This window comes from Peromyscus maniculatus, chromosome 8 (assembly GCF_049852395.1).
Source record: "Peromyscus maniculatus bairdii isolate BWxNUB_F1_BW_parent chromosome 8, HU_Pman_BW_mat_3.1, whole genome shotgun sequence".
Classification (NCBI taxonomy): domain Eukaryota; kingdom Metazoa; phylum Chordata; class Mammalia; order Rodentia; family Cricetidae; genus Peromyscus; species Peromyscus maniculatus.
Window position 1 is genome coordinate 108,122,157 of NC_134859.1, and position 18,281 is coordinate 108,140,437.

The 18,281-nt window shown below is 49.8% G+C and overlaps 1 protein-coding gene across 15 annotated transcripts in view; it reads right to left on the bottom strand.

The window, feature by feature from the left end:
* Slc38a10 (solute carrier family 38 member 10) overlaps positions 1–18,281 on the bottom strand; it is a 58,538-nt gene that overhangs the window by 8,196 nt on the left and 32,061 nt on the right. For all 15 annotated transcript variants that reach the window (XM_006987700.4, XM_076543902.1, XM_042283295.2 and 12 more), the window contains exon 11: positions 5,207–5,363. In XM_006987700.4, coding sequence (XP_006987762.1) covers positions 5,207–5,363 — 157 coding nt within the window. The remainder of the gene's footprint in view (positions 1–5,206; positions 5,364–18,281) is intronic.

The following is an 18,281-nucleotide window of genomic DNA, read 5'->3' on the forward strand; positions in this document are numbered from 1 at the left end:
GCATGCATAGGCCTGGTCAGGGCTCAGGCTCAGCAGGGTATAAACTAGGGACAGTATCATCTTAGTATTTTGGAGGTAGACTCAGGAACATAAATTCAAGGTCATCCTCAGCTATATAGAGTTGGAGGCCAGCCTGAGCTACGTGAGATCCTATCTAAAAAACACAAAACAAGCTGGCAGTAGTGGCGCATGCCTTTAATCCCAGCGCTCGGCAGGCAGAGGCAGGTGGATCTCTGTGAGTTTGAGGCCAGCCTGGTCTACAGAGCAAGTTATAGGACAGCCAGGGGTACACAGAGTAACCTTGTCTAGAAAAACAAACAAACAAGGAGATGCTGCTGGCCTCCAAGTTGTTTACACATCCAGCTCCAGACAACATGGGGCCCAATTGTACACAGTTCTGAGGTTCTGCTTCCCCAAACTCAAGTGTTAGTTTGGCCATGCAAGGCTGACTAACGCAGGTGGCTTTCCTCATTGTCCTCTGCCAAGGGAGATGATCCTACCATATCACTATTCTGATGGGCCCTTGTGTGATACCCTGCCCCCTGCCAAACACCGCCCCCCCCAGTCCTTATCACATGGTGACTCCCTGGTAACAGAAAGATGCACCCATAAATCAGGAGGGAGAAAGAAACAGAAGTTCCCTGTCCAAATCACAATCCACTCTGAATGGGGTCTTCTTCACTTTCAGGTGAGGGGTAGCCTGCCGCTCACTGTCTGGAGCCCAGGGGAAAGTACCAGGGGATAAGTGACCATGCAGGTGTGGAGTGGCCCTGAAGCTCCTCTGGGAGGCCTCCCAGGAACTGGACGGACAGGGAGAGGCTGTCCGGGTTCTCTAGCCTGCACTGCCAGCAGATGAGCCCGCAGCAGCGGGCATGGCTTCTCCAGGACGGAGACAGACCTTTCATCATGGATGGATACCGACAATGCCCTCAGCCACAACAAGACAAACTTTCAAAGCTGGCAGCTCTGAGGAGCACCCCCCAACCCCCACCCCACCCCTGTGCAATCTACTTCCAATTTCAAGGCAACCACAAGGTGCAAACAGGAAACAGTGCAGTGGTGACTGGCTCACCTGTCCCACAGGCCAACTGACAACCAAAAAGTGAAGGCCTAGTATGGCTCCAAGGAAGGACACCAATGCTCAATGGGCAGGCAATACCCTGTCCACCACAGACCCCTCTCACAGTCTACAGCTATCCCATAGTCACCAGGCCTGCGAATAACACTAGTAATTGGAGCCAGCAAAGATCTCCTATGGTGGCTACTTGCTGCCACATTCCAGCCAGGTCCTGGGCTCCTCCTACACACAGGAATGGACCAATGAGGTGACAAGTCATATGCTCACCTGCTGCAGTACTTCCCTAGGGGTCAGACAGGAGTCTTGCCTCATAGATAGCAGATAACAGCTTCATCAAGAGTGTCCTTCATTCAGTGAGAAGAGGGCCCAAAGGCCTGCCTCATGAGGCCTTGCTCATGGAGCGAGGCCCGCTGCGGGCTGTAAGCCCTCTCCTTGTCGTTCCCCTCCCTGTCCTCCTGCCCTCCTAGAGACAACCTCTACCAGTCCACCTGATGGCCGGGCTTGAGGCTGCTTCCATCTCTCAGGGCAACCAGGAACTGGACAGCAGGCTCCGCATGCCAGTGCAGCTCTGCTGGCCTCACCGGTGCTCCCTGGATGTCTCGCTGTCGGTAGAGATGGGAATGTCCACCCTGGACGCTGGCATCCACCAGATGCCAGAACACTGTGTCCTATGGATGGGCCCCTGGTGGTGCAAGAGCAGGCCGACCTTTAGGGCCAACAACCAGGGCTCCTGAAGAAGTAAGAGAAATCGCCTAACACTTTTCTGAAAGCCAGACCCTGCTCCAGGGAGCTTCTGCTTTGTTCTCCAGGCTTCGGTGAAGAAAATGACACTTGCTGAGGTCTGACTTACAACCCAATCTTCTGGGCTTAGCGGGATGGCTCCATAGCTCACCTTTCCAAATATGGCTCACACCATAAGCTCCTGGGAGCTGGAGGACTGGGCTGATGGCCGGGACCAGCACTGTGGAGCCTTGGCATCACAAGAAGTCTCCCCTGTTCTTCATTGCTGATTCTTCCTCAAACTGGCATGTGTGGTGGGTGGCAAGGGAGAGCCAGCACTGTGCCTCTCAAGCAGCACCACAGCCCTAGATTACACTCAGATTTGACACAGGCCAGCAGCTACCCAAGGGGAGTCCTTCTAATCCAGCAGGTCCCATGAGTACCATCACCACAGAGGAAGCTAGCGAAATGAGCCCACTGATGTCTCCTGGCACACCAGCAGAAACACTGAACAAGACCATAGCAAGATGGTGGCACATGCCTTCAATCCCAGCACTCCGGGAGGCAGAGGCAGGAGGATCTCTGTGAGTTCAAGACTAGCCTGATCTACAGAGTAAGATCCAGGACAGCCAGGGCTACACAGAGAAACCCTGTCTCAAAAAAAAAAAAAAAAAAAGATTTTCATAGGAGCAATAAGCAGGCAACACAAAGAATTTTTAAAACATCATCACCGCACAAGGGAGAGGTGACAGGACCCCCTCGTCAAGGAATCAGCCAAGGAGAGGGGCATACAGCGGCAGGGTCTCTCCAGGACACATCTTGATACTGTCAAAGGTGCTGGGGCCCATTTCACCCCCACAAGAAGAGTGGCCAAGACAGGCAGCGACAGAAACCACGGAAGGTCCCCGAGAGGGGGTGACGACAAGACAGTGGGAAGGTCTACCCACAGGAGGACTCCTCAAGTCACCCATGCCCGGTGCCCATAGCACCCCATGGCTGTACAGCATGCCCCCCTAACTTCTACTTCCCACTAACCAGTGCTGCCCCCATGCTGCAGGAGAAAGGGGACCGGGGTGTGGACTTGAGCTGTGCTGCCCCATGGTGCACAAGGTGGGTGGGCAAAGGGAGAAAGAAAGCAACCAGGGTGTAGCAGGGAAGGAGCCGCACCACCACAAAATCCAAATCCATCCCCAGGACCATCTAGGGAACCATCAGGCACAGAGAGAAATGGCCTAATTAGACTTTTTAAATGGATAATTGTCTTCTTGAGCTTTCACAGGGACTCGGCCAGGCTCACCAATGGCCCACAAGACCAAGCATGGGGCCCCAGGCTGCACCTGATGGTCACGTGTGCCATGTGAGGGTAGGACACAGTCACAGCACATGCTGGGCTCTCACCAGAGCAAGCAGATTCTGTCTGTGACCCCACAAGATCAAAGAGACCAATTAAGGAGGCTCTCCTGCCCTGAAGGTGCAGCTGACAGGCCAGTCGGAGAAGCCCTTAGCCCGAGCCCTGCCCAAGTGGGAGAAGCCCTCAATTAAGAGAGGCTGGGTGGCTAGAAAACACAACTAGCTAAAAACAGACGGCATGCGGTTCTGAGAGGAGCATGTGTGTTGTTATAGCCTCGTGAAGAAATGGAAACCAGATGTGGCCTTGGAGAGCACAGGTGAGCAGGCGGCCTGTACATGCTGTAGAGACGGGACACAGCTGCTGGCCATGACTGGAGGCTGCACGTAGGAGCCTGAGTGTGGCCTGAAGAGAAACCCATTACTGCCCTAGTGAGACAGAACTGCACAGGGTTCTGCTGGGGTGACCTCAAGGCACACAGGGTCATGATGTCCTTGCTACCCACAGCAGGGCACCACATTCACCTCCACTCACCAGACACCAGCCTCACCACACACCTCTTCCCTTCCATGCTGCCATTCTCACGTCAACGTCTGTTCTCGGCCTGGTGGCACGGGCAGTGGCATCAGACCGGCTCTTCTGCAAGGAGCGGTCCATTAGCTAGGATGGGCACATGTGCACCTCCTTCCGCAAGCAGACTTCTTCTCAGTCCAAATGACCCGTCTACTGCCGCCTAAGACATGGCACCCTGCAGCTTCTCAACATTCCATCTTCAACCTCTGAGACCCCAGCTGTCCCCCAGGGCCCCCAGGGTCCCCAGTGACCTCGTCTGTCCTTTGCCTCTTGATTCCTGGGAGCTGGGAAAGGAGGACTCTTCTCTGCCTTTGCCAATCCAAGAAGACAGAGGAAGCATCAGCAGCTACTTCCAAGCCCTGCCTGGGCTGAATGAAGGCGGTGGGGCAGCCCAGGAGAGCACCTTGGAGCAGCTACCAAGGTGATGGCACTGGATGTGGAGCCCTGACAGAGATGACAGAAATCTGAGACCTCTGTATCAAAGGTGCTAAAGCTCCCAGCAAGTGCATCAGGCTGTGCCCTTCTCTTGTGTACACCACAGGCAATGTCTCCAGGGTGAGTGCCCAGCCAGCACCTACACAGCAGCCCAAACTCTGCCAGGGAGGACGGGGCTCTTCCCTGCCCATGCCTCCCCAGAGCCAGAGCTAGTCAGACCCAAACCTCCCTGACTTCTAGTCTCATGTATGACACCCCACCACTGCCAGAGACAGAAGCCCAGGGTTACTGTTATCCAAGACAGCACCCACCACAATGCCCAGACCGGCTGCTACTCACAGCTACTAGGCAGGCATGGGGCCTCAGCGTGATGGCTAACGCGAGCTCTGTGTTACCCTTACAGCTACACCTGGGAAGGCCTGGGGGTACATCAACCACCCCAAACAGACATACACAGAGAATGACACTCTGAAAACATACATCCTGTACCCCATCCCACCCACCGTCCCGCCCTGTGGCACGGCCACAGATGGGAGTAATGGAACACCACAGACTCTTGCTGAGGTAGCCTGCCACTGTGTGACGAACTTGTAATTCTGCCAAGAGTGAAAAACATAAAACAGCAAACAAAGCTGAGACAGACTAGCTGGTTTGTCAAGGGGAACACTGGCTCAAATTTACATCTTCAACCCCCCCCCAAAAAAAAACAGATGTAGGCAACACCCATAAATTTACATACCTTTTAGTGTCCACAATGGCCAGGCATGGAGATCTGAGCCCAAGCTGGCACTGTGCCACCCCCCATGTCACCTGCACTGAGGTGGCAGCACACGGGCCAGCCTCCATGCAGACAGCATACCTTCACGGAATGGAGTTGGTGGGGCCCAGGGCTAGAACCTCCCATTAGCTCCGTCACTCACAGGACAGAGGCAAACTCCTCGAAGCAGAAATAAGGGGTTTCTTGGAAAGCATTGCCCGTGACCCTGAGTTGATGCTGTGGACACTCACACCACGAAAATTCAGGGGATTTAGGGTGGGGTCTGTGTATGTACCTGACAGCCGGGCAGACTCCACTTTCACCCCGCCCTCGGCATCTCCTCGCCGGCCACCTCGAGCTTCTTGTGTCAAGTCCAGAGGGGCTTCTTCGCTCACAGACAGGGTAGTGAGTGTGCTGACCACCAGGACGCCCAGGCCGACCCAGAGCACCACCTGGACCAAAGACCCCAAGACAGGAGGAATGACGACAGTCCCTGGACCCACTGGAAGCTATGGAGACTGGAGCTTCCTCTCTGTTTCTTTTTCTGACACAGTCCAGGTTAGCCTCAAACTCACAATCTTCCTGCCTCAGCCTCCTGAGTGTTAGCATTAGGTGTGTACCACAAGGCCAGGCTGAGGTCAAGTTTCTCGACTGCTGTGGCAGGAGAAACAAGAACTCACAGTGACCCCTGTGCATGCTCCCACACGACCCCAAAGAGCAGGGCTGTGCAGGGGATTTGGGTCACAGACCGGATATGCTGCCACCATGTGACCACAGCAATGCCAAACAATGGCTGGGCACACTGAGCTGGCAAGGCAGGATGCCCTGCTGGGCTGCACAGGAAGTCAGGGCCTCACCTCTCATCTGAGGTGGGGTGATCACTGGCCACCCAGAGCTTCACTGGACGTGACTTTCCTGGGGCCTTTCCCTCCTGAAGGGCCCTACAAGTACTGATAAATTCTGTGGTACTGCGACCCCTCATCGTACCCCAGACACTGCCTCCATCACCTCTCCACTGTGCGTCCGGGGTGACCCCAGTACAGGTGCCGCTATTTCTGACTCGGCCTGGCCTCCTCAAGTTTCCTGAGAGGCAGTAGTTCCTGGTTCCACACTTCTGTGACAGGAAACAGCAAGGTGGCCTCTTGCCTGGCCAGAGGACCTTTATTGGTTCCCTGTCTTGATGTCTAAGAGCCAAATCTCAAAAAGCTTTTCTGAATGGCTTCTGACTTGTAATATTTATTTACACATGTACGTGTGAGTGTCTACACACACATGTGTGCAGCACACGCATGCCTGGTACCTGCAGAAGACAAAAGAAGGCGCCAGACAGCTCCGGACTGAAGTTACAAGCACTTATGAGCCACCAGGGAATGGAACCTGGGTCCTCTCTAAGAGCAGCAAGTATTTTTAACCACTGAACCATCTCTCCAGTCCTGGCCTACTCTTTAGAAACAAATAAATAAAAATCAGTACCAAAGAAGCTGGGTGGTGGCGGTGGCACACGCCTTTAATCCCAGCACTCAGGAGGTGGAGGCAGGTGGATCTCTGTGAATTTGAGGCCAGTCTGGTCTACAGATCAAGTTCAGGACAGCCAGGCTGTCAGAAAAACCTTGTCTTGAAAAAACAAACAAACAAAAGAAAAAAAATCAGCACCAAACAGCTGAGAGATGTTCCCAGGTCCATCCAGTACCAGAGGAAGAAAGAACTACCACTCTCAAGTTTGAGAAAAAGCCCATCTGTGTCCAGATACCTCAGCAGGCTGGAGCCTGGTGTACCTCATGAAAGTGTGGGGCTCTTTAGGAAGCCCTGGCTCTTCTGGCAGAAACCACGGCTACCTAGTGTGCCAAGTGGAGATGCTATCTTATCTGTGTCCCCTTAAGTCAGTACACCCGTCCTACGGGACTCGGGCTCAGGGCCCCTGGCCCCCATCACACCCTAAGCTCCTTTCTTAAGCTCTTTGGAGACCCAGTCCTGAAATCCAGCACACTAATCCTTCTCATGAAGGAGAGATTTGGGGACAATGCTTATGGGGGTGGCATACTAAAACAGGTAAGGTCGCAGTCCCCAGGGGCATCTGCTCTCCAAAAGGCAGTGGTGAAAGCTAGCACAACTGAGGAGGACTTCCCCTGCTGTGCCCTCACGGCCTGTCCTGTATCAAGGTTCCTGTCCCCTAGCACCACCATGGGAAAGAACAGAAACCTGGCTCTGGACACAAAGGCTAGAGGATCCGGATGGAAGTTTAAATCAACCACTGAAGGAAGCTGGAGAGGCTTTACATCATGGTCTGCAGGCCCAGATAAGTCCTTCTCAGTGTGGGCACTAACTCTTGCAGCGTAGCAGAGCCAGCCTCCCAGGCCACTTTCTGACCCGGCTCAATGCATTCTGTATCTCTCCAGCTGGTGGCAGACATGACCTTTTCCAGGAGCCACAGAAAAGACACTTCTCCCTAAATGCACTTCCCACCCATCAGTGGAGAAGGCCTTGGAGAGTGCTGAGTGGGCTGGGAGACAAAGGGCTGCGGCACCATCGTGGAAACGGAGCTCCCTGATGAGAACAGAGCCCAGGGGACGCTGGCAGGCCCTGGTGCTCTGTCCCTATGGGCCCAGTAAAGTAGGCTCTCCTAAATGCTCTGGACCAAAGATAAAGACATTTGTTGGTCATTTTACGTCAGTTATTTTCAGTGGGGATTATCATTTACCCATGAAGACTGACAAGGAAAGGCAACACCTCATCCGTGACTTTGAATGATTTATTTCAACCTTCAGCTTTTTGAGCTTAACAACAACAAAAACCACCCAGAAACATAACTCTGCTGATGCTGGGAGACAAGCTTCCTGAAAAACTCCCATTAAAGGCCAGGTATGGTGGGGTACACCTTTAATCCCAGCACTTGGGAGGCAGAGGCAGATGGATCTCTGTGAGTCTGAGGCCAGCCTGGGCTACATAGTGAGTTCTAGGACAGCCAGGGTTATGCAGAGAAACCTTGTCTTGAAAACAAAACAAAAAGAAAAATCCCCATTATGGTCTGCCTTAGAAAACGAGTTCCCATTACAAAGTTCTCAAGACAGAGTGGAGCTGACAAGAGGTCTCCAACCCCCACTTGCCCCCCACTTCCTGAGCACAGGTGGGAAAGCCAGCTCAGACCAGACAGGCACACTGAGAAAGGCAGTAAGGAGCAAGTTCCGGTCAACTTACACAGGACCTGTACAGTAAAGGACAAGTGTGTATTCCAACAAAATCTATGGGACCCAGAAAACAGACTCAGCTCCACCTGGTGCTTGAGGGACCTCTTACCCCAAGGTACCCCCAATTTGCACTCTGATAACAGATGCTGGCTCCTGTATCCCTGAGCACAAGGCCAGCAGGATGCATGATCAATCAAATTGTTTCTTGAGACAGGGGAAAGAGCTCTGCATGCTGTAAGGATGTCTGCTGGAGACCATGTACACACTGATACACCACGCTGCAAGCTGTTGGCTCTGTGGGCATTGGCCTCTGTCTGTGCAACTGCTGGCCAGGCCCGCCTCACCCACCCTCTCCTCTGAAGCAGCAGTAAGACCCCAGGGGAGAGCGCTAGAGCTACTCAGCTTGAGAGTCGAGGGAACCAGGCTAAAGCCTGAGATGAGACTGTCTTCTCCCCCGCGTGACATCCTGAGCAGGGAGTGTGCCTATCGGCAAACACCTCTTCTGTCGGAGCCACAGCCAGAGCAGAACAGACCCAAACAGCACTCAGTGCTGCTGACCACAGGCATGAGGCTTCCATTAGTGAATGCAACCAAGCGGGAACTAACTTCCTGGGTAGTGTGGGAGGCCAGGGGTCCCAGACTCTCCCAGAGCTGTACTAGGTTGAAGGTCGGTGTCCCGACTGGCGACCATGTGCAGTGCAGCGGTAGCAGCTCCTTTGGAGTTCTGAGCAAGGGAGTCCAGCCCTGACTGTCTTCTAACAGTCAGCTGCAGGGAAGACCAGGAGTCAGGGAGGGCTCTCCATCCCAGGGTAGCCTCAGGCTCAGGGAGGAGACCAGCACGGCCTCTGGTCAGGCTAGCTCCCAGCACTGGGCCACAGCTTCCTGCAGCGGAAAAGCTACTTTTGAAGCAGGGATCTTGGTCGATAAGCAGGATCCGGTGTGCCAGACATCTGATTTCAGAGCACCCTGCTGACTACAATTCTGGCATCGATCCATCTTAATGTAGTCCAGAGCCAGCCAGGAGAAAAGACACAAATCTACCCCCTACAGTTCAGCTCAGGCTTGGGAAATACAGGGGTCTGACCAAGGCCACAGTCCACAAACATCCTATAGCCCCTCCCCCTAGCTACCCGAGGCTGTGGCTCCACAAGGGGCCCTGACCCCTAACACAGTGGAGTCCGGACAGGCAGAGAATGTTCTCGATAAAGAATTTCAGAGACAGAACAGACACCCGAGGCCAGCCTCCAGCTACTCTGCCGTCAAGCTCCTTGCCAGGGCAGACAGTGTGTGTATCGAGGCTCCTTCAGGCGGCCTCATTCTGGCTGGCTATGGGACAAAAGCCAACCTGCTGGCAGCTCACTGCTATACACACAGGTGTGCACCACTCACACTTGCCCAAGATCCGCTGCTTCCCGGAAGGGGCCAGCAGGCCGTCTACATGCTGATCCCTGTGCAGCCTTTCTTGCTAGAGGAATCCACCCCTCTTGAAAGGTTCCTTGGGGCTCCAGCACCCCCTGCTGGCTTCATGGCCCAGGATTAGAGACAAAACACGCTGTCCACCAGAGCCACTGTCATGCTTCCTAACTAGTCTCGCTTCGGCCACCTTCACACCAGCTGCCCAGCAGGCATGGACTCCTTTTCTGGCTCTTTGTGAGGTCCCTGAGCAGAGAGCAAACCATGCACCAGCCAAATGCTTGCTCAGTTGAGCTGAGGAGCTGACTCAGCTTGTCCTTTCTTCAGGAGCAGCTAGAGTTCCTGGGACAGGGCCCGGCTCCCAGAATGTGTTCTTCACAGTACAGAAGCTACAACATGCCCTAGCCTGGTTGAGAAGGGTATAGAGGTTATGTGGTGGGTTCATGGCAGTATCTTCCTACCTCAGTCAGAAAGCAGTTCAAACATTTATGATCCTAAGAAACAGTTAACCAGGCCCAGATCAAGCCTGGTTATCAAGCCTTGGCATGATGCAGTATGTTTACATCTGTAGCACATCAAGCTGTGACCATGCTTGCTCATTCTTATACATGAACTCGAAAGGCTAGCCAACAGAGGCAGTCCCAGCTGGGTAAAGACAACACCAAATTGCCCACTCCGACCACAGGCACCATGACAACAGGCACACAATGGCGTACACGACAAAAGAAACGGAAATGTAGCGATGGGAAAGAAGGAAGTGAACCAAGAGATCCAGGGAAGGCTCAATGAAGCGAACAGGAAAAAATTACTATAGGAAACCCACAACTTCCCTGCACACAAACAGCTACAGTCAGCATGCCAACGAAACAGATCCCACACAGAAGCCAAGTCCAGAAGACCTGAGATGACAGCTGAGTCATCAAAGCCACGGCCACCTGCTGAACAGGAAGCACATAATGTGCACAAGAGCTACTATACAGGCACACATTCTCTATTTTTTTTAACGATTTATTTATTTATTATGTATACAGTATTCTGCCTGCATGTATGCCTGCAGGCCAGAAGAGGGCACCAGATATCATTACGGATGATTGTGAACCTCCATGTGGTTGCCGGGAATTGAACTCAGAACTCAGGACTTCAGAAAAGTCAGTGCTCTTAACCACTGAGCCACCTCTCCAGCCCCCAGGCACACATTCTTAAGCTCATCTGAACTATTAATGAATTCCAATGAGAACAAAAACAAAAGGGAAATTTAGGTTTCTTAGATTCAATGATTCAAATATTTATTCATAAAATAAATCAAACAGCATCCAGAACATTAATGAGAACAATGAGGAAGGTGGAGAATTTAATGTTAAAGAGCCAGGCATGGGGGTGACCACCTTTAATCCCAGCACTTAGGAGGCAGAGACAGGCAGTTCTGTGAATTCAAGGCTAGCCTGGTCTACATAGTGAGATCCAGACCAGCCAGGGTTCCACAATAAAACCCTACCTCAAAAAAAAGAGAAGGAGGCTGGATTAGGCAATGAATAACAGATCAAAATGCAGAAAGTAGGGCCAGAGACAGGGCTCAGTTGGTAGACATCTTGTCTGGCATGCATGGAGCCTTGGGTTCAATCTCTAGCACTGCATGGACTAGGCATGGTAGTGCCCACCTGGGAGACAAAAGCAGGAAGATCTGAGGTTCAAGGCTATCTTTGGTTACATAGAAAGTTTGAGGTCAGCCTGGGATATGTAAGACCCTGTCGCAAAAACCAGATTATAAAAAACAAACAAAAGCGCAGCAAGTGCTAGGTTGCCATAGTGATAAAAACAGTTCAGAAGGAAGAGACCAACCAGCAAACTAATGTAAGTACCAACCAGGGCTCGAGAGACGCTCAGCAGTTAGGAGCACTGGCTGCTCTTCCAGAGGACCTGGGTTCAGTTCCCTGCACCAACATGGCAGCTCACAACTGTCTGTAACTCCAGTTCTGGGGATCTGACACTCTCACACTGACACACATGCAGGCAAAACAACAACACACGCAAAATAAATATTTTTTTTAAAAAATTCCCAATTAGGAAAAAAAAAAAAAATAGCCAAGCGAATGGAAACACATGAACTATGAACCAAAGGCTGAGGGGCCCCCAGCTGGATCAGGCCCTCTGAATAGGTGAGACAGTTGATTGGCTTGATCAGTTTGGGAGGCAACTAGGCAGGGGGACCGAGTCCTGTGCTCATTGCACGAGTTGGTGTTTGAAACCTGGGGCTTATGCAGGGACACTTGGCTCAGGCTGGGAGGAAGGGACTGGACCTCCCTGGACTGAGTCTACCAGGTTGATCGCAGTCCTTGGGGGAGGCTTTGCCCTGGAGGAGGGTGGGAGGGGGGAAGAACAGGGGAACCCATGGCTGATATGTAGAACTGAATGGTATTGTAAAATAAAATAAAAGGGAAAAAAAAAGAAGCAAAAAAAAATCCCAATTAAAGGGCTGGAGAGATGGCTCAGCCGTTAAAGGCTAGGCTCACAACCAAAAAAAAAAATTCCCAGTTAAACCTATACACTAAGAATTTATTATATGACACAAAGATCTTTCTGTGAGCCACCCATGTGGGTGCTGGGAATCAGGGAACCAGACTCAGGTCCTCTGGAAGACAATACTTTTTTTTTTTTTTTTTTTTGAGACATGGTTTCTCTGTGTAGCCCTGGCTATTCCAGAACTTGCTCTGTAGACCAGGCTAGCCTCAAATCCAGATTCACCCGCTCCTGCCTCCCAAGTGCTGGGATTAAAGGCATGCACCACCGCACCCAGCTAAGAAGTAAATACATTGAACTAACTCCCTCGCTCCAAGAAAGTCTTTCTTTAATTTTTAGATTTTTAAATTTTATGTATGAGGGCTTTGCCTTCATATATGTGCACCATGTGCACCATATATATGCACATGCCTGTGCCCTCTGAGGTCAGGTTACAGATGTTATGAACCACCATGCAGGTGCTGGGCCATCTGCAAGAGCCACAAATCCTCTTAATTGCTGGACCAACTCTCCAGCCTTTCTAACTAGGATCCTCTCCCACCCCATTCTACCCAAAAACACATGATGGGGTTAAAAACTAGGACTTGACAAACTAGGAAAAGCATCTGCAATCCAACAAGCAATGGGCTAATCTCCTTAACCTCACCACGGAATTGCTACATCAATCTAGAGCAGAAAAGCTGGTGTCACACTGGTCTTCCCAGATGAAAACACTAGGGTAGGCCAGTTGAAGACGTGGGCAAGGCCAGACTTACTGCCGACAGCACAGTCCACAGTCTCGACTCCAGAGTGACTCATCAGTGGGTACTAAGAACTAGGAGCATGGGCTCCAGTGGCCACATGTTCCTAAAGAGAGGAACAGAACCCCACAGAAGTAAGCTGCTCCTATGTACCCCATTCTTCTGAGGTACAAGCCAGCAGAGGGCAGAGCATGTAGGGAACAGAGTAGCTACAAGATGAAAGCTAAGTGAGAATTAGCAGCATGAGGGCCAACAATATTTAACCAAGGTCCTAGGAATGAGGGCAGACTGAATCCATGTTTACCCCAGCTAGCTACAGCCCCTGCCCATGCTGTCATTGGGCACACCAGGAGTTACACCACTCAGAACTTCCATAGTTTCTTATTAAAGACCATGACTGAAAAATACCAAGCATGCCAGCAAACAGGACGAAAGGACAGAAAACCAAGGACCAAAAATGGAACATCAATCAGAACTGAGGGCAGCCGCTCCTAGACTTACAATGGGGTTATATCTTGATAAACCTAAGATAACTTGAAACTACCTAAAGCTGGAAACAGTAGCTAATGCCCTTGGCTGACCATCTATCTGCCTCAGTTTCTTTTCTGTTACTGACAATGGCAACTGAAGGGAGAAGGTTTATCCTGGCTCACAGTTTCCAGGTCCAGTCCACCAGAACAAGAAAGGCATGTGGTAAGGGCGTGAGGCAACTGGTCAACTGCATTCTGGGGCAGGGAGCAGAGTGAGATCAATGTTCTTGCTCGGCTCACTTCTCCCTTCTATGGAGTCCAGTACCCCAACCCAGGGATGGTCCTGGCCCACTACTGGAACGAGTCTTTATTTCCACTTGATTGGGAATGAAGATAATCCCCCACAAGCATGTACAGAGGCTAACCTAATCTAAATAACCTAGCGCGCGCGCGCGTGTGTGTGTGTGTGTGTGTGTGTGTGTGTGTGTGTGTGTGTGTACACGCCTGGAGGGTGTGTGTGTGTGTGTGTGTGTGTGTGTGTGTGTGTGTGTGTGTACACGCCTGGAGGGTGTGTGTGTGTGTGTGTGTGTGTGTGTACACGCCTGGAGGGTGTGTGTGTGTGTGTGTGTGTGTGTGTGTGTGTGTGTACACGCCTGGAGGGTGTGTGTGTGTGTGTGTACACGCCTGGAGGGTGTGTGTGTGTGTGTGTGTGTACACGCCTGGAGGGTGTGTGTGTGTGTGTGTGTGTGTGTGTGTGTGTGTGTGTACACGCCTGGAGGGTGTGTGTGTGTGTGTGTGTGTGTGTGTGTGTGTGTGTGTACACGCCTGGAGGGTGTGTGTGTGTGTGTGTACACGCCTGGAGGGTGTGTGTGTGTGTGTGTATGTGTGTGTGTGTGTACATGCCTGGAGGCTTGTCTCCCAGGTGATTACAGGTGCTATCAAGTTGACAACACTAACCATCACACCATCCCTAGACTTGAGTGTCACTGACTTCTCTGGTAGTGGGCTAGAAGGGAGCTGCAGCTTGCCATTGTTGCCCAATGCTGTTGCGGGATATTTGATCACAGTGTTGGGATATAAAAGAAAAAAAAAGGGGATGAGGGATGAAAAGAAAGAAAAGGGGGGGGATAGAGAATTGACAGGATAAAAGGATAGATTATTGAATCTACCAAAAATAACTACCAGTCTCAAATATTTTACATTGGTATGGATTTTTATATATTGATACAAATTTAAGGTTATTCTTATTATACTGTATATATGTTTCTATGTATATCTTTTTAAGGTATTACATCTATGCACCTCATTTAAATTGTGAAGTTCTAGCCCTTGAAAGCTACTATTACAAACTATTTAGGATAATTAAGAAATGAAGGTTAGTAGTTAGTCTTCTATAACAATCAAACTTATAGTCATGTTAGGTATGTTTTCAAGGTTAAACAGATACATTTTAGATGGATAGGTGGTCTTCAAACACTTCCGAGATCTACAGAATGTGGCATTTAAAAAGTTTTAATAACATAGGCTTTTTATGACAATGGATTCATCTGCTCCTGGCGGCACCAATCTACTTCAGAGAAGATGATGGCCATCGAAGAACCTCCATATGGAGTTTGCTTTCATTGTGACAAAGCTAGCCACTGGGCAAAGAAACTGCCCTGGCCTGACTACTGACAGTATGCTGTCCAAACTGGACAAGAGGACACAAAGGAAGTCGACTACCAAACTTTGCCAAGAGAAGGCAGGCCAGTCCTTCAAAATCCAGCTTCACAGAAAAGTCTGTCAGATAGTCTAGGCCTGTAGGCTAAAGATGGATGCCCAATGTTGCAGAGGAACCTTGGGGTGACTGTCCAGGCAGCCAGCTGTCTCTGTCATTTCTAAAGTTTTGGAAGTTGCTTGCTCTGCACTTCCTGTTTACTTAGGTAATATTTTAATCCTTCTCAGGTCTCTGATGGGGTTGAAGACTAGATAGTTATAGTTTTACCATTTTCTTTATTACCAAATTAAAAAAAAAAAAAACTCACAAAAGAGATGTAAAGTTCATAAAATTGAGACAAAAAAACTTAAGCTGTTTATCTAAGAAAATGTTTTAAGGTCTAAAAGGATATTTTTAGGTTGGTAATAAAAGTTATGATAGAAAATGGCTTAGGTTTAAAACTTGGACTTGCCGGGCGGTGGTGGCGCACGCCTTTAATCCCAGCACTCAGGAGGCAGAGGCAGGCGGATCTCTGTGAGTTCGAGGCCAGCCTGGGCTACCAAGTGAGTCCCAGGAAAGGCGCAAAGCTACACAGAGAAACCCTGTCTCGAAAAACCAAAAAAAAAAAAAAAAAAAAAAACTTGGACTCACCAAGATAGGATGGATAATGGAGTATTTTCTCTGAATCTTCTACATACAAATGGACTGGACACTGTGGATGCAATTCTTACCTGATAATTGTTCCTTATTGTATATAATTTTACTGTGGTAGAGTTAAAACCTTTCCTATTTAGACAAAAAGGGGGAAATGTTGCAGGGTATTTGATCACACTGTATGAAGATAAGTCTCTGTCCTTCCTCGCCTGCCTAAGGCACCTTCTGATTTGTTGAATAAAGAGCTGAATGGCCAATAGCTGGGCAGGAGAGGATGGGGGGACTTCCAGGGAGAGAGGGAAACCTGGAGGAAGAATCTGAGAGGTGGTGATCCGCCAGTGAAACAGAGGAAATGGCACATACAGTTGTAGGAGAGGTAACAAGTCAACGGCAGAATATAGATTAATATAAACAGGTTAATTGAAATTATAAGAGCCTGGGAACAAGCCTAAGCTAAGGCCAAGCTTTCATACTTAATAAGAAGTCTCCATGTCATTATTTGGAAGCCAGCAGTGCAAAGGAAGACCCATTACACAGTGCCAAGGAAGGATATTACAGATCACTGATGTCAGAATACCAAACTTCCAAGTACAGCTTCTCCTGAATGTGCATGAACTTCACACCACTGTAAAATCAAAAAACTGTAGGGGTATGTTGTAAGAAACCATCCATAACAGAAACAATAATAATATTGAAGGGTTGTGAGATGGCTTAGTTGGTATAGTGCTTGCTGCACATCCATGAGGACCTGGGTTCAAGCCCCAGCAAAGATGTAAAAAGCCAGATATAATGGCACACACTTCTACCTGCAACACTGGGGTAGAGATAAGCAGATTCCTGGAGCTTTCTGACCAGCCAGCTAGCATCCCCTAATCAGTGAGCTCTAGACTCAGTGAGGGAACTACCTGTCTCAAAAACAAGGTGGAAAGCAATTGAGGAAGGCATCCAATATCAACCTTTGGCCTCCACACATACATATGTACACACAGACCTGTGAACATGCACACACATACATCAGTAGGTAAAGTGAGCTGGAACTTGGAGATTTTGTAAAAAACTGAGCATGGGGGCATATGTTGTGATCCTGGAGCTCAATGGTTAGTTATTCTTCCACAAACAACAAGGTCCAGCTTCAGTGAGAGAAAAGGTAGAGGATGATAGAGGAAAAGATACCAGAAGTCAATCTTTGGCCTGCATACACACAAGTGAACACAGTACACGTATACGTATAAACCCCCATCCTACTCCCCACATTGATAAATAATGCCCTGGTGTGGTTGGAGCCGCCTTTAATCCCAGCAATCAGGAGGCAGAGGCAGCCTGGTCTACATAGTGAGTTCCAGGACAACCAAGGCTACATGGTGAAACCCTGCCTCAATAAGATGAATGGATGGATGGATGGATAGATAGATAGATAGATAGATAGATAGATAGATAGATAGATAGATAGATAGATAGATAAAGCTGGGCATGGTTGTACACCACTTGAATGCTAGCACTCATCAGGCAGATCTGAGTTCAAGGCCAGCCTGATCTACAGAGTGAGTTCCAGGACAGCCAGGACTACAAAGAGAAACCCTGTCTCAAAACAAAACAACAACAACAAAAAAAAAAAAAAAAAAAAAAAGGAAATGAAAATCCTTGCCTAAATCAGTGGCTGCACCAACAGTCAACAACCCTGACTCTGTAGGTAGCAGGCAGGGTACCCACATTTGCCCTTACACGACTGCCCTTGCACACCAGAACACAAGTAGGAAGGACACATGGAGGTCGCTGGCCACTCTACTTCTTGTTGCTGTGACAAAGCACCAGATAAAAGCAGCTAAGGACGGAGGAGTCATCAAGGCTCTGGGTGGAGGGCAGTCCACCATGGCTGAGGCATGGAGGCAGGATGTGAGGCAGCTGGTCACACAGCAGCAGTCAGGAAGCAGACAGGTAAGTCCTGACGCTGAACTCATTCACCCCTCCCTAGTCAGTCCCAGACACCAGCCAACAGATGGCGGAGAAGAGCGGCTCTTCCTACATCAATTCATCTCATCCAGGCTTGTGTCCTGAGTGAGGCTAAATCCTGTTGACAATCAACGGAGTCACCTCAGAGACACCCACACCCACACCCAAAGAGAAGAAAAGGCTAACCTGAGCAGAACAGAACTGAGACACCTACGTACGATACCACCTTCGGGGGAAATGTCTCCACAGACACACGGGACACCTCACAAGGTACAGCGTCAGTTAACAACACAGCTTCAGACTGAAAAGCAGAAACTGCAAGAGCTACAAGGAGACATAAATCGACAATTAGGAATTATTTTACCTTTCTCATAACTGATAAGATTTTTTTTTAAAATATCAGTACAAAAACGTTAAATCTCAAGTCCTCAGTTTGTAACCTTAGGCCTAAGCATTCACAGAACAGGCCGTGTATGAGTCCACAGGCTCACTTCAACCAATAGTAAAGGGCCGGAACTCCCCAACGTGCATTCAAAGAGCTACTAAAAATACCCCAAATATCTAGAAATGGTTATGATTTGGATTTGAGGTATCCTCCAGAAGGCTCATGTGTTACATGCTTGGTCTCCAATTGGTGAAGCCGATCACCAAAGGAGACCAGGCTCACAGAGGCTTTCTTTGCCTTTATCAGGGAGGAAGCGACCCACTGACAGACACTGGTAGAAACACTGGGAGGTGGTGCCCT